General features: G+C 31.8%; 1 protein-coding gene across 2 annotated transcripts; it reads right to left on the bottom strand.

Annotated features, from left to right (window-relative positions):
• Positions 1-3781: 3781 nt before the first annotated feature.
• On the bottom strand, positions 3782-11131 carry LOC18104350 (uncharacterized). Of its 2 annotated transcripts, XM_006376112.3 has the most exons (7): positions 10612-11129; positions 8587-8639; positions 7990-8082; positions 7680-7903; positions 6707-6773; positions 4856-4966; positions 3782-4037 (listed from the first exon to the last, which is right to left on the bottom strand). In XM_006376112.3, the coding sequence occupies exons 1-7, from the start codon at positions 11033-11035 to the stop codon at positions 4014-4016; spliced, it is 996 nt and encodes a 331-aa protein (XP_006376174.1). In that variant the 5' UTR covers positions 11036-11129; the 3' UTR covers positions 3782-4013. The 2 variants fall into 2 exon arrangements, with proteins under 2 accessions (XP_006376174.1, XP_024438844.1); XM_024583076.2 differs by lacking the exon at positions 3782-4037 and having other exon boundaries at positions 4939-5085; positions 10612-11131.
• Positions 11132-16508: the final 5377 nt, after the last annotated feature.

The following is a 16508-nucleotide window of genomic DNA, read 5'->3' as shown; positions in this document are numbered from 1 at the left end:
AAGTGCAAATAATTTTCATGCCTGGTGAAGGGAACAGAAGCAGCCAAGCATTGGTTGCCGTCTCTTTTTGATCTCCGCAGGAGTGGGACATTGTTTGCATATGAAAAGTTCTCATCAAGATGGTGCTTCATTTAAGGTTTTGGCTCCTAATGTTCGAACAGAGAGCCACACTTCACCAAATTTCACAAAGAGAATGGAGAACTTGGAAGGTTCGATAGTCACAAACTGTGGTCTCTTCGCAGCTGAATTAAATAGTTTCCTACTTCTGGGTTCCGTATCCAACTTGAAGAAAATCAGATTGGAACATGTTTTGATTCTAATACTCAACCTCCAATTCAATGGATGCTAAAGCTGCCAATGTCTCCGGTGATCTGGCAAAAGTTTTCCTTGTTGGATCCCTTGATGCAGAAAAGAGTTTGGTGGTGGCTCGAACTGGTGGTATATATGGGGTTGATGCTTGCTAACCCATCAATAATTTCTCAAATCAGACCTTGGGCACACTTTATTCCTACTGTAGTTTTCTTTGCAGTCGATGGGCTTTCCATTTTATCTTCTATCTACAGTACAAAATCTACTGTTAAAATCTGGGATTTAGTGGATCCAAAGATGGATGGTGCCCCACATCTATTTCAATCCGTTGAATCCAACCGAAGATAAACTCAAGAGAAGAGAGTTGCCTTGTGAACTGCCGAAGCAAAGGCGGATGGTTTTACTGTACTATTTCCCTACAGTGGCATTCTGTATTGAACTGCTGACAAACTAATCTCTGCATGTGATGTAAGGATCAATGTTACTTCACGAACCTGCAGAAGTGTACAGAGAGTTTAGTAAGATATAGCCTTGCTATATGTTGTGGTAGTTTGACAGCTGGTAATAGTTCAACATTGTGGGAACTCACCAATTTCGAGTTAGGAAAATGTCGTAAAAACGGGTTTTTATATATTTTTTTTGTACAATGAAAATATAGAACACTATTAACCTTATATTTTTTTTATACGTGTTCATTTATTTTAGGTTTAAATGAACAACTTGTTTTGAGGAGGAATGCGTAGGAAAAAAAAAGTTATACTAATTAGAATTTATTATGTGTTATTTTTATTTTATTTTTATATAAAAAAAAATTAAAATAAAATAAATAGAACTTTTTATTTATTTATTGGTATGAGATGAGATATTTAAAATATCTTGTTATAAATACAATATCTCATAAATAAAAATCAATCGATAAAATAATATCATGTGACATTAAAAAACAAACCTATATAAATAGAGGGTCTTACATTAGACAAAAAAGAATAAGAATAAGAAGAAGAAGAAGAAGAAGATAGGATTTATGAAGATACAAAAATATTTAAGATAATCAATGAATCTCTCTCACAAAAGTTCTAATGTCTTTTTCATCTATACTTGAAGTATACAAAGAACGAGCTCTGATAGATCAAGCTTAAACCCCCCTTCAAAAAGTTTTTCAACAAACGTTTTGAAGACAAATCAAATATACCCTTTAAATCATCAAATCATCACAAAGTTTTTTAAATCTTCTTTTCTTTTCTTGGATAATCGGCAATTGTTTAGCTAGTTACGTGTAGTATATCTATTGTGGTATAAAGTTTTGGGAGATACAAAGGTACATATCATAGAAATATTAAAAAATCATGATTTAATGTATATTTTAATAATACAAGTGTCTTAATTAATGGCTTTATTTTATTTAATTATTAAACAATAAATGAGAGCTACCGTCGTTATGTAGCCCACGAAACTACACGTCCTTTGATATTGTAGGGGGGAATCATGACTTGATAATTCATCGATGTACCAGACAACACTTGTCAACTCCATTACTTCCCCTAAAGACAGAGTCTCAAATTGAACTAGAGTTGATCCAATATTACTAATTTTACATGGTGTAAAGGAAAACTTGCAATGCCCAAATGGATTATAAAAATATACTATTTTGCTGGAATATGCTATGCTACAGTAAAAAAAATGAATCTAAACAAAGTTTAATCCTTAAAGAACTATATTGTTATTAGACTCGACCAACAAGTCAATCTAAAATTTTCTCAACTTGATTCTTTATTTAGTCATAGTTTAAAATTAATCCCGTAAGAGTTGCTCTAAATTTACTTAATTGATTTGAATGGTTCAAAAACAACCCTTGGTAAAGTTATGGTTTGACTTATATATATATATATATATATATATATATATATATATATATATATATTCAAGATGATATTATTAAAGATATTTTTTTTAATATTAAGATAAACATATTAAATCGATTTAGACTTCATGACTTAACCTACCAAACTCACAACTTGGATCATAAACTTTACTGGGTTTAACAACTTTGTTTTTTATTTATTTATTGATATGATAATAAAAATAGATGCTTGTAGAATTGCATATCAACCAAATATCATGATGTTTGTTTAAAACTGTGATAACCTCATAAAAAATAAGCTAAAACAAATTATGAAGACCAATTTAAAATTAACTAAATGTTGAATGATGAAATCGATAAAAAAAACAAAAAACAATTCAATTGAAAGAAAAAAAGAAAGAAAAAAAGAATTTAAAATAAAAGGAAACTACTTGACATTGTTATTAAACCAGACAAATGGATCAACCTTGAAATCTTTTGACCTGACTTCTTACCTAGCCTTAATCTACACGAAAATTGACTCTATATGACCCAATTGACTTGGTATGTCCAAAGACAACCCAAACTATTCGTAAAAGTGTGGTTTGATTTTTAAAAAAAAACTTCAAAATGATATTTTTTTAATATTGAGATAGCGATACATTAGATTGACCAAGGTTTTGTAACTTAACTCGTAAACCTACGATTTGGATCAGGACTCGACCGGTTTAAATTTTTTTTTTTAAATTATTATTTATTTAATGATATAATAACAAAAATAGATACTTGCAAATATTTAATATCAATCAAATATCAAGATATTTATTTGAAATTGCGATCATCTTTATATAAAGAAAACTGAAAATGACCAATTCAAATTCAATAAAAATATTGAAAGGTGAATTTGAAAGAAAAAAAATTAAAAGTAAAAAAACTATGAAAAAAAACCTAAAGTGCTTCACTACTTATATAAATAAAAATTCACCACAATAATATAGAATAGAAGAAGTAGACGTGTGTACTTTGGAGGGAGAATATTCTTTTATTTTGTGTATGTTTAATATTAAGATACAAATGTTTTTTAATAATTCTTTATACTTGAAAATATATTAAAATAATTTTTTTATATTAATACATCAAAATCATAAAAAAAAATAAAAATCATCAATTTGATATTCTTTCTTACCAAAATCACTTTTAAAACGCATCAAAACTGAGGTTGAAACGCAGTGTTATTGACTAAAGGATTACTTTCTAATGAAATATGAATTTCTCAAGAAAGAAATAAGAAATGCTAAATAATTAACTTACAAATTAATTTTAACCCTTCAAAATTATTTCCCTTGTAAACTATTGTCCACTCGATACCAAAGTAAATGGAAATCGGTTAAAATTTAGTTTTGTTAAATTAGAAGATAGTGGAAATGATTTAATTCTTCGCACGGCGTGGTTAAGAAGGTCAACCAACTTCATATAAGAGCTTCGAGCTCGCCCATTCAAATCGATTTCGCCTTGACTGCTCTAAGCATAATCATTAATACCCACATAAAATATAATGCAGGGGTTGAATCTGGGTGGAAAAGAAAAATGAATTCATCCAACCACATGAAGAATTGGAAATGGATGAAGAAATAGATGAAGCACCATTCTTATTTATCTACGAAACAAAGAAACGGGAAAACAAATAAAATTGCCTTGTAGATTGGATTGGATTGGCTTGGCTTGGCTTAAATTATATACTTGGATTTACAAGATGGTGATGCACCAATCTTCTTACAGTTTCAATTACTTACAGTGTTATAAGGTCACAAAGAATGCCCCTCACTTGTTTGTTTTCTACTCCCATTGTGTGTTCTAACTTCTACTACTCAATATCTTTTACAGCATCCTGCAACATAAACATACAAGTACAAAAATCAAACACGAGCAAAATCACATCATAAACAAATACAGCATATGGCCTTCACCAAGACCACGTCTTTAGAAAAGTGAGCGTGTAACACTCGAGGACATGGTGGAGATTTCTTCACTTGGTGGTGGTGATATTCATCCTATGTAGCTCATACAATTATTAGTCTCGCCTCACATTTGGTCTTTTTTAACAGAGAATATATGAGTGAGATTCAGAAGATTTATGGTAACAGCCACACTTGTGGCTAAGTTTTATTAAGGAGTGATCTTTATAGCGAGAATTTCTTCTTTGTAGGGTAGGAGTATCGCGCCTACTTTGCACGGTATTTTATCTTGTTCCTATATAAAACTCCAAAAACTAATTATTAAATTTTATGTTCCAAGGACTTTTTGCAGAGAATAATTTATCAAACATGTTATATATTCACATGTTCCAAACCAACTCCTCATGCTATACCAACCAGAGCATGAATGGAGAAGAAGAAACAAATAGTGAGCGGACGGAATAACAATTTTGTGGATTCGATTAGTTATGCAATCCATTCAAACCCCAGTTGCAGCAATTTACCCACCCGCTGTTCAAACCCAACTAATTTTTGTATGGATATAGTTCATTGTAATAACTTGTCATACTTTTTTTACTCTATTCTTTCTCCCTTCAATCTTTTAAGTTCACTAACAGCTCCTTCTACACTAATCATAATCATAAGTGGTGTGGAATCTACTTAAAAGAGATTTTAGATGTAGAATTATAATTTCATCATATTGAAAGTGCTTTAATTAATGATGTTTTACCTTAGCAAGCCGTGTTACATAAGTTGCAGCAATTGCCGTGACCAATAATCCCAGTCCAAGAGTCCAAAGCCCACCATTACCTCCGCCTAATCCGATCTCAGATTCCTCTTGCTGAAACATCACACAAATAGCATTGAGAACAAAGGGTCGAGAAAGAAGGGTGGCGTTTGTTTACAGGGAAGCTGACTACATGTCCCCTTGACTCTTTGAGTTGAAGCCAATGACCAAAGCTGGAAAATTTTCACATATATAAGGTGGTATTGAATTTAAGCATTAGAAAGGTGACTGATTAAATATTTAAATGGAGGATTTTGCAAAATATCCACACTTCTTTTCAGCTAAGACCATAATGATGTATTAAACCATCCTTTCAAGCCAATTAATCAAGAAGTTCCTTGTCTCTGTGTTGATATCACATATACAGATTATTATATAGGAGCATACGCAGTTAGCATCTGATAGGAATTTATTCCTTACCTCCTAAACAATAACTTTTGTCACCAGTACAGAGGCTCAATTGCATCCAATTAGAAGATTGAAATCAGGTCTTTCTGGTACTTACATCATTGTAGTAGTCCTAGTAAAGAGAACACATACTGCTATTGGAACTACAACGGAAATGTTTTTGCTTAGAGACTCCCTAGTTTCTTGATCAGGAAAAATGATGGCTTATCAATTGAAACTCTCAAATAATCATGTTCTCCTAAGTTCTAGTTAAGACTTGAGACTCCAATCTCTCATTTCTAACCAATTCTCTAGTTGATCATGTCCTCATCAGTTCTAGTTGGTCCTTGTAGTTTGTTCCTGTTAGTCATTTACGGGCAAGAAGGCCCCTACCAGCTGTGTCATTCTTCAATTCAGGATAACTAACCTTGTCTCATTTGTCTCCTGCAAATGACTAAAACTATCATAAATCTCTAGAGAGATATGGATCCACTACATGTAACTATAAATGCATTGAAAAATGTGCCAAGTTTTAACCATACAATATTTAAAAATCTAAGCTTTAGAAACATACTAATATAATCTTATAAATTACTGGTTAATCATTAGCCTACTGCCATTTTCTTTCTTTTTCTTTTCACCCTTTTTGATAGTCATGTAAACATTTTGATGGAGGACCTATTTGAGATTTTTGCTATTTTTATATTAGGAGGAAAATACACCGATATGTAGTTTTACTTATTTTAAAACTTTATGGTTTCTTTGGTGGCTCTATATAAAGCACCTAATGTTTTAATGTCAAACAGTTTGATTGATAAATTAAACGTATTTTCTCCGCCTCTTACTCTCTGCTACTTATTTCTCCTTCCCCATCTCTAGCTTCATCTCCCCTCTTCTCTTCCCTATTTCCATTCTCTTTTCTGTCCGACATCACATTTCCTTTCACTTTTTTCTAGCTTTTGCTTACACTTGCTTTCCTAGAATTCATGCCTTTTCTATGAAAGCTTTGTAGAATGGCATCATCTCCATTATGGGTTTTGGGTCATTGGATACGGGTTAGCTAATTTAGAGAGATGATTTTGGCTTGTTCAAGATGACTGGACCTCAAAGACGCTCAAAACTTATGATTTATACATCCTTTAACTTAAGACAATGCCATTTTACCAAGGCACTCATTTGTTAGTGCCATGACCAATGGGGGCACTCGCTGTTACGAGCACATGCTCATTTTCCCTATGCTCAAACTATAAGATAATAATAAGCCCAATCCAGTTCTTACTCTCTCCTTTTCACTTTCAGTGTCAGAGAAAATAAGTGCTGATTTGAAACAAAATAATTAAACCTCAGAAATGTTGCCCAAATATGTGTGGAATTCACACTATAGCAGAAAAGTAAGGAGAAACTCACAATAATTGCACGGCCAAATGCACCAGCACTCACATAAGCCCATGTTCCTGGAAGCATCCCCAACCAACTGCATGCCAATAGAATCTGAATTAGAAACTGTTGATAGCCATTACGTATTAATTAAGCAGCAAAGTTTATTAGCACATTGATATGGGGGTAGAGTGAAAAGAAAGTAATACTTTTCACTTCTAAAACCCTTATTGGCATCTCTTATGTGTATTTTACAACTTGGAATCAGAGACAAAACCCTAATAAATCAAAATTTTCTAGAAAACAAGAACCAAAAACCCTAGCCATCCTCAGGCACATCATGCTGATGATGGAAAAACTTATAATAGGATATATTCTAACAAAGTTTTGCCAGTTGTTACATGTGTTTTATGAATGTTATAGTACACAGCAGAGCCAAGAACAACTTTCAAAACTCTCATGCATTATAAATAATCTTGAAATCTCGAGCCACAGAAATATGGAAGTTAATTATCACATTTACATAGTAGCCTACGAGGAAACTTTTCAGACACCTTTGGCAATTTTGTGGAAGATATCTAGAACTTTAAAATATTCTCATTCTATTAGATGTTTCAATTGATTAAAAAAAATCACTAAATTAACCTTGAAATGTAACATTATATCAGCAAAAAATGTATGCTTTGGCAATAGAACATCATTCAGAACAGCAATCAAGCTCCATCAGGGCAAAGAATAACAACCCAGACATAGTATGATGCCATTCTAGATTTCCATGTACTAGTCAATAGAAAACACAATTACACCACAAATTTTAAGCAAGACAAACCGACCATGCAGGGGTTCACTGTTAACAACTGAATCATCTTAAAAGAAAGCAGGCAACAAAATACAAATACATAGCAATCAACCTTCAGGATAGTTGAAACTACTAAATGGACATCAGATAACAACACAACACTAGAATATAGAAAATTAACTTCAAGATGGACAACATGCAGACCTTCCCAAGACATAGGGGATGAACTTAACAGATGTCAATCCGTACAAATAATTCCCAAGAGAAAATGGAAGCAAAGGGCTCAAACGAAGAAGGGTGACAACTTTGAACCCATTTTCCCCAATTGCTTTGTCAATTGCAAGAAATTTTTTATTTCCTTGAACTAGTTTAAGAATTCGCTCACGAGCAAAATATCTAGCTATCAGAAATGCGATGCTTGCAGCAACCTGAAAACATAAATGATTATCAGATGTAGCTTTCAGAATTCTGTCATTTTTTCTCCTATATTTATAATAAAAACAAGCAAGCTTACCGTTCCACTTATGGAGACAATAATGGTGCCAATAAGAGAGCCAAAAAGAAGACCTGCTGACATGGTTAATGGAATTGCTGGAATTGCAAGGATCTAGCAGAGGATGGGTAACTTCAAATCAGTTTCAGCAAATAATAACTATTATTGGACAAAACAATCATGGGGATGTTGGATTCAGAAAACATAGAACCCTAAAATGAAAATCAAGTGCTCACAAAGATATATAGGGCTACTTATATCTTCTGTTTTCATTAATGTACGTGTGCGTGCATACTTGCACCATAACAAGCATTTTAGCATGTGGTGTTGCACACAAAGAATTCCTTTTTCCCCCTTCGAGATAGATAACAGAAGCAAAAAAAAATAAAAATAAAAATAAACTGTCTCGCATACACCTAAATTGTGTCCAATCTTATTCAAAAAGCCAATTATTCAGTTAAAATCCCACCAAAGTAGACAGTATCCTATATGGAAGGGTCAAAAAAGCGAGATCTCTTCAAATGCCATGTAAAAACAAATCTGTATAAATCTTTGAAGTGAATATATTAGTGATAAGACATTTAGTACTATGGTCAAGAAAAAGGATAGAATGCATACTTCCAATCCTGCATAAACTGCTACAAATAAAGCATATCCAGCTGGTCCATAACCTGTCCACAAAAGAACCAAATGAGACTCCAAAAAGTACATTAATAAAAATAGAAATTAACTAAAAGCCTACATTCTACTATATTCTCTATCTCTCTCAAAATATAATAAGGAACAGGCAGAACTAAACCCTTTCATTTGGACTAGATGGGAAACTGCTTAAAGCAAAGGCCATGTGTGCGAATTTCTGAAAAAATCTCAAATTTGCTCCATCCAAATACTTTGCATTAAATACAGCAGCATGGTTTTCCAAGTGACCCTTCACTTTTCTAAAAATTATGAAACGAAGAGTTCATCAAGTTTGTAGATGTAACCAACCTTGACATCCCAATTATTTTATTCTAACCATGCTTGCTTCAAATCACCGCAAGCGAAATAAAACAAGGTTCTAAAGTAAACCACAATAGCCATTTTTATACCAATACGACATTGCTAGCAACCAATTTACCAAGGACTTGGCCCCTTTGTCTTAGGCTTACAACTAATTTCTCAATTTATTTTATAGTCCCACACCCATCTTCCATTCTGGACGTTAGAAATCCCACATTACCCTTTCAAATCCTTATTGTAGCCCCACAGGACATTGATCAAACACAAGTAATAAAACAAAAGTACTAAAGATAAATACAGAATAAGCAAACCTGGATAAAGGCAGCTAATTAAAATAAATACAGAAAAGAAAGCACTTTTCCATACATCAAGATGCTAGGAGACTCTTTCCACTACAGGATTCCATAAACTTATAGCACCGATATTCACACCGAGAAGAAAGAATCTTGACATTCAAAAAAGAATTCTTTTTAGGACCCAAGGCGGTGAAAGTAAATTCATGCTCCTCTCTAGAACACCATTTGCAAAAGCTTAGGTAAAGCAGGACCATTACCCTCATCCTTTGTCATTTTTTGAACCAGCCCTCAACTCTTCCTCCCAAATGGGGAAACTGAGTATTATAGTCTCCACCCAGGAGCCACCTTAACCCAGTGTTTTAAGTCTATAAGAAGAAGAGTAAAAAAAAACAGCTCAGAAAGGCTTTAAATCACGTTCAATTCTGCTAAATGTTTTTAAAAGTCCTTGGTCAACTACGACATGAAGATGCCAAACAATAACCTTATCCTGGAACAGTTTTCTAACTCCATTCAAAAACACTATACCATTTCAAAGCCTTTTTTCAATTGAACTCTTCTAAGTAATTAGAAAATCCTCTTCACTCGCATTTCAATGTACATCATCGATTTCATTTAAAATCTCTCTCTCTCTCTCTCGGGCTTTTTATTTATTTATTTTTTAATTATCACGGATATGACAAGACTTTGAAATTCCAAACCATCAAGTCTCCTTTACAAAGTTAATTACTTCATAAATTTAAAGCCTCCATAATCCTCCAGTCACCTTTGAAAGATATTTACAAAAAAAAAAAAAAAGGTAATCTGCCAGCTGGGGGCTTACCAAAAGACATTTTAGACATCAAAACAAAGGTGATTAATTGAAATTACAAGCTCCAACAAATTCACATCTCGGAAGAAGTTAGTTTCACGCAAAGATAACAACTTGATAATGAAAACACGATGGAAAACTTCAACGCAGAAACTGTTGATCAACTTGGCTGTAATTGAATCCCAAAAAATAGAAGAAAAAAAATTCCCATCTACACAAACTCTCAGCAATTCCATCTCATTACTACAATTTAAAGCTCCAATAAATCACCTAAACCAAGCTTCCAAAAAATCATTCAACAGAGTATTGGATTCTAACTAAAACTCATCACAATTGCAAGCAAATTCACTGAGAATCTCAAATGTATCTGTCCATTAAAATTTCATGCTTCAAGAAACCAAATTTCTTCTGAAAACCCAAAATGGGTCATTGAGTTCTCAAAAATAACACACAAAGATACAGAACTTCTATCATTAGATAACAAAATTCATAACTAATTTAAGCAAAGTATGAAACCCAAATTCACGAAAGAAGAATTACCTTCAATAAACCCAGAAAACTGGTTCAAGAAAGCATTAATCTGATCCTTATAGATATACCCGACAGCACCAAACCCACCAACAACACCAACCAACAAGACTCCAGCCAAAAGGGTACCTTTGAATGCAGTGTCTCCCTCCAATCCCTCTTCAGCTTCACCACCATCACCTTTAATCTTATCATCACTATCATCACCTTTTGGATTCAAGAACCACCTTAAACTTTGCGGGGCATTAGTCTTTCTAAGAGTCTCTGGTTGTTTCTTTCTTTGCTTTAAAGAAGAACAAGGAGTTAAGAAATGAATTCTTTTGTTAGGTCTAAAGCTGTAATGAAAGAGAGTGCAAGGCGGAGGAGAAGAATGGAAATTTGATGTGAGAAATGGTGGTGGAGGTGTTAGGGGCCTTGAGTTGAGGAGGGTGCGCATTTTAAGCAGGGAGTGTGGTGTGGGATAAGACAAGAAACTGGTTCTTGTTGTTGCTGCTGTTTGGGTTGTAAGGAGTTGGCCATGTAAAGTAAAAGAAAAAATGGTGTGCATGTTTCTACCTTTCCTGTTTATTTCTGTATTTTAAAAAATTTTAAAAAAAAATAAATTTTTTTATTTTTATTTTTATTTTAAATTAATATTTTAAATTATTTTAATATGTTAATGTCAAAATTAATTTTTTAAAAATAAAAAATTATTATTTTAATATATTTTAAAATAAAAAATACTTTAAAAAACAATTATAACTATATTTTTAAATATATTTTAAAAATTATGTTATTTTAATTACATTTTTTTTTCTTCGTAGTTTTGGTTGGAAAGAGTGTTAGGAGGATTCTAAAATTATTTTTTATAGTATTTTTTTATAATAATATATTTAAAAGATTTTAAAATTTATTTTTTATATAAATATATTAAAACAATTCAAAAATAAAAAGTATTATTTTAAAAAAATTAAATTACACGCACGAATCTTTGATTTGATCGTTAGGGTGGGGCTATCCTATCGAGTTGATAAGAAATTTTCAGTTTTTGGCAACCTTTTCAATCTTTATTCATTGGGAGTCGTGCACTGACTGGTGCTATGTGGCATTCTGTTGTGCCACGTTTTCTATTATTTTGTGGACAGTAGTTTTTAATTTTGTGAGAAATTATATTAATTATTATTTAACATTAATTTGATACTTAACAGAAAATGGCCTTACTATTCATTCCTTATTTACTCACACATAAAATTATATTACAATTATAATTTCGTTACATTATAATTGTGTGTGTGTGTGTATACACTAAAAAGAAATGGTGTTTTCCTGTAAAAATAATGTATTTGTAAATTTTGCAAACTTTTTACTATAGTTATGGTAAAATTGTAGTTTTGGTTTTGGTTTTTTTATAGAAAACAAAATTTTTATATTTTTTTATATTTACTTGGTATTTTTATTATTTTACACTTGCTCTATTTATCACTATTTTTTTTAATTTTAAAAAAATTTATACGAAGACTAAGAAAATGATATTCACTATAGCAATTTCAACATTATTTTATTTTTCTACTACGTTAAAAGTTATTTTGAAATCTTATATTTTTTTTTTATTAATGTATATGATCTTTACTATATTTTATTATATGTAAGTATTGATTTTTTTATTTACGGTTATATTTTTTGCTTGATGTCAAAAAAATACGTTAATAAGTCCTACATATTAATTCTTTTGCATTAGAAAGAAAATTATTCGACCTACAGTGAGAGGAGTTGAATAAACGCATTAACATATTGTTTTTTGCATTTATTGGCATAAATAGTTCTCGATGTATTTAATTAAATAAATGTATATTTTGATTTATAATTAGAATTAAAAAAATATTTGAAAAGCTTACATATTTATTTTTTACCAAAAAATATTATCTGACCCGCAGCGAAACGCGGGTCAAATAACTAATTGTAAATTAAAACATGAAACACTTTCATCATTTCAATTATTGTGCCTCCTATGCAAAAGTCATTGAAAAGTTAAAAAGTTGCTGACTTTTCTAACCTCATTTTTCTTTTCTTTGCCTTTGTCTTCTTTTTTTTTTTTTGGTTTTCTCTTCTTAACTTATTACTTCATCTTCAATTTTTTTTTTGTCTTATATCAACTTTGATATCAGAGCGTAGGTTTTTAATTGTTCTTATAATTAATCGATTTATTAGGGATTATGTTAACTCATAATCGACTGTTGATCCAACATTAAAAAAAAATAATCTTTTTGTTTACAGCTCAGATATGGGAAATAGAAATTCACCATGTCAACTCAATTGTCATGCCAGCACCTACTGCCATGTCATCACCTATTGCCATGTCATCGAACACAGTCACATCAGCACCATCATCATCACATACAACCACGTAGCACCACATCATTGCAGACGACCACATCAATGCATATAACAACACTAGCACCACGTTACCCTGCCACGACAATGCCATATCACCATGTAAGCCATGTCGGCCAACAATGACACTTTAGTGCCATTGTCAGCTAACAGTGCCACATTAAAAGTCTTTTCCATGTTAACAACAGTAAGTTCTAGCATATTCCCATCACAATCTGGTCAGTAAATCACTTTACCTTTTGATACATTGAATTTTACTATTCTAGTATTACACTTGTTATTCGAATTATCACTAATAGTACCTTCTGTGTCTAAAACAAAATCCATGCATTACACCCTTATATCTTTACTCACTTTATATATTGCCATTCAAGTTTTGCCATTAGTCTTTTTTATTAATTGCCAACCTTGTCGAAACCTATGGAAGTTGTGACCTTTTATTTGGTTAATTATTTACACTTAAGGGTTTAACAATACATGCTTAAAATTTTATTGGTGTGTTTTGTTCTTGATTAATTTCTATATTAAAAAAATTTAATTTAATTTTTGTATTATGATTTCACTTGCCGGAATCATTTATGATCTCATGCATTTGTGAATAGTCGTCTAGTATTGAACTTTAAGTTTACAGCTACCATGAATTCTACTTTAAGTGATATCTTTAGAATCAATCATGAACAAAATACCGTAGAGTTTGAGACAACTAGGTTATGTGTTGTTAGATATACCTTGACACAACCTGAAGGAACTGAAGATTAGAGAAGGATTGTTATCTTTCACTCCTATATCAAATGTGGGGATAAGGGTTGCAAGATTATCATTAATAATAAAAGTTATATCAATAAAATATCTTCAAATATTGTAGCTCGCTTAGGCCTAAAATTTGTTCTCAATCCTCAGTCATATAATATGTCATGGGTTAATACTAATTCCATAGCAGTTAATGAGAGATGTTTGTTCCCTATCAAATTCATAGACTTTCACGATGAGATTTGATGTAATATGATTCCAATGAATGTAGGACATGCCATTTTAGGTAGGCTATGGATATATGATTTAGATGTCACCATTTCCAGTCGATCAAATTCATGTTCTTTTGATTTTAAAGGTAGAAAGATCAAACTCATTGGATTACCACCAAGACCTAGCAATAAGAACAAGAAAAAAAGAATATGAATGAAAAGACTTAATATCGTGAGTCCATGTGAGTTTGAGAATGATGTTAAGGAACAACCTATTGTGTCTGGTTTAGTTGTAAAAGAAATTTCAAGAAACTTTCTAGTGAAACTACCTAAGGAGGTAAATATGGCTAACATAATAGGTCCAAAAAAGTTTGAAAAAGAGGTTTATGAAGAGTCAGTTATGTCTTTTTTAGTTGTAATTTTTTTGGGAGACTCTCTAGTAGAGTTGCCTAAAGAGGTAAGTGCAATGTCGAGAGAGTTTCAAGATAGTTTTCATTTTGAGTTCCCTAGTCTATGTTTGACATCCAATTTTTACCCCTATGCTTGACATCAACATGTCATAGATTTTGAACAACCTTCTAAGCTCCTTAATGCTTTGTCTCATATGCTTGACATCCAACATGTCATAAGTCTTAAATTGTTTGTTGAGCTTTCTAAATCCTTACCCTTTATTCATGATAAAGAGGCTAAATAAGTCCTAGATTCACTAGGTTATATCCAATCTATATCCATCCAGGATTCAAAAAGTGTGTGTTCCATTCCATACTCCCAGTCATATAAGGTTCATGCTCACAAACCTAAAATGCAAGTAAATCTTTCTTTTTGGTCTCCTCACTCTAAAATGTTTGATTCAGTTAAGTCTTTTCATGTAGAGTTCATAATTTGCATGTCAAGATCATAAAACATATTCAAGCAAGTAATGAACAATACAAATTTCAAAGTAGTATCATGATACACTTAATGTTGAAGATTATTTTATGATACAGATTAGACCTGAACGATATCCTTTGAAAACCATTTATAAATTGTAAATGAGTAGTACTAGACCATTCAAAGTGTAACAAATGATTGAATCAAATAATTATATCATTAAACTACAACTAAACTTTGATATTAGCTCTACTTTTGACATAAATAACCTCATTATATAAAACACAATAACATATCCTTGATGATCCTTTTAAAAGCTCTGCCCCATTATCCTTATCTTTAGCACAAAAGAAACATATTAATGATATTTTGAATGCACATTTTTTTACCATAATGGTCAACTTCAGTGAATCTTAGTATATAAATTGAACAACTAGATTTAGACTATACTTGGATTATCAAAGAGACATCACAATAGCCTGATCATGATCGTTGGGAGCAATATCAGATCTGTCTTGAACTACACTCGACAAGGTCAAGTTTCTTCAATCCCGAGAGAATTGGTGGGGACACCAGACTCGAAATATTATTTACACACTTGTATGATCATAGACGATGGAGGATAGCTCAGACCGTGGAGAGATTGAGCTTTAGCCTATGTTTTTGCTTTGATTTATTTGAACTTTTAGTTGAGGTTTTTAATTAAACTTATTTATTGGGTTTGATTTAGTTATTATTAGATATTCTATTTATCAGGCTATAAGCTCTGTCAAAGAACCATCTCAACCCAATAGCTTAAGCTGTTAGGTAAGGTCCCAGGATATGATTTATATTATTCTCTAACACACCCCCTCAAGTGAAAGCCCTTTGGGCTTGAAACTTGCACAGGCCCACATTACCTTGTGCTTAATTTTTATCAACTTAATGGGGATGGTGAGATTCGAACTCGTGACCGCTTGGTCATTAAAGCTCTGATACCATGTCAAAGAATCATCTCAACCCAATAGCTTAAGCTATTAGGTGAGGTCCCAAGATATGATTTATATTATTCTCTAACAAGCTCAATTATTTGTTCTAGTTAATGTTTTAGTATTTATATCCTATTTAGTTATTATTAGATATTTTATTTATCAGACTATAAGCTCATTTGTTTGTTCTAATTAGAGTTTTAATATTTATATCATATTTTTCGAAATGTTAGACATTTGTTGATGAATTGAATAATATTTGCAAAATTGCAGACTTTTCCAGCCCTAATGTTCTCTTCTTTGTTTTTTTTCTTCCTTTTCTTTCGCTTTTTACTTCATCTTTAAATCTGTTTTTGTACAACATCATAGGTACAACAGAGAAAGTGTTGTCATCTTCTACTCAATTGGAACCCACTTGTTTTACTCAAGAAAACAAACATGAGGAGTGTCATGCAACAATTAAAGCTGAAATCAATGCACTTATACAACATGTCACTCGGACACTAGTACCCAAACCTAACAATGTCAACATTGTTGGAAATAAGTATATGTATAAGATCAAATGAAATGCAAATGGGACTATTAAAAGATTTAAAGCTAGATCAGTACTAAAGAAATTCTAAACCTAAATTATTATTTTCAACTGCTTGTCATCCATAAATGGATGGTGAAATGGAAGTAATGAATATGTACTTAACTAATTTATCGCATATTATCATTCAAAAGAACTTGAAAAGTT

Source organism: Populus trichocarpa, chromosome 13 (genome assembly GCF_000002775.5).
Source record: "Populus trichocarpa isolate Nisqually-1 chromosome 13, P.trichocarpa_v4.1, whole genome shotgun sequence".
Classification (NCBI taxonomy): Eukaryota; Viridiplantae; Streptophyta; class Magnoliopsida; order Malpighiales; family Salicaceae; genus Populus; species Populus trichocarpa.
This window is presented reverse-complemented; position numbering and strand designations above follow the sequence as displayed.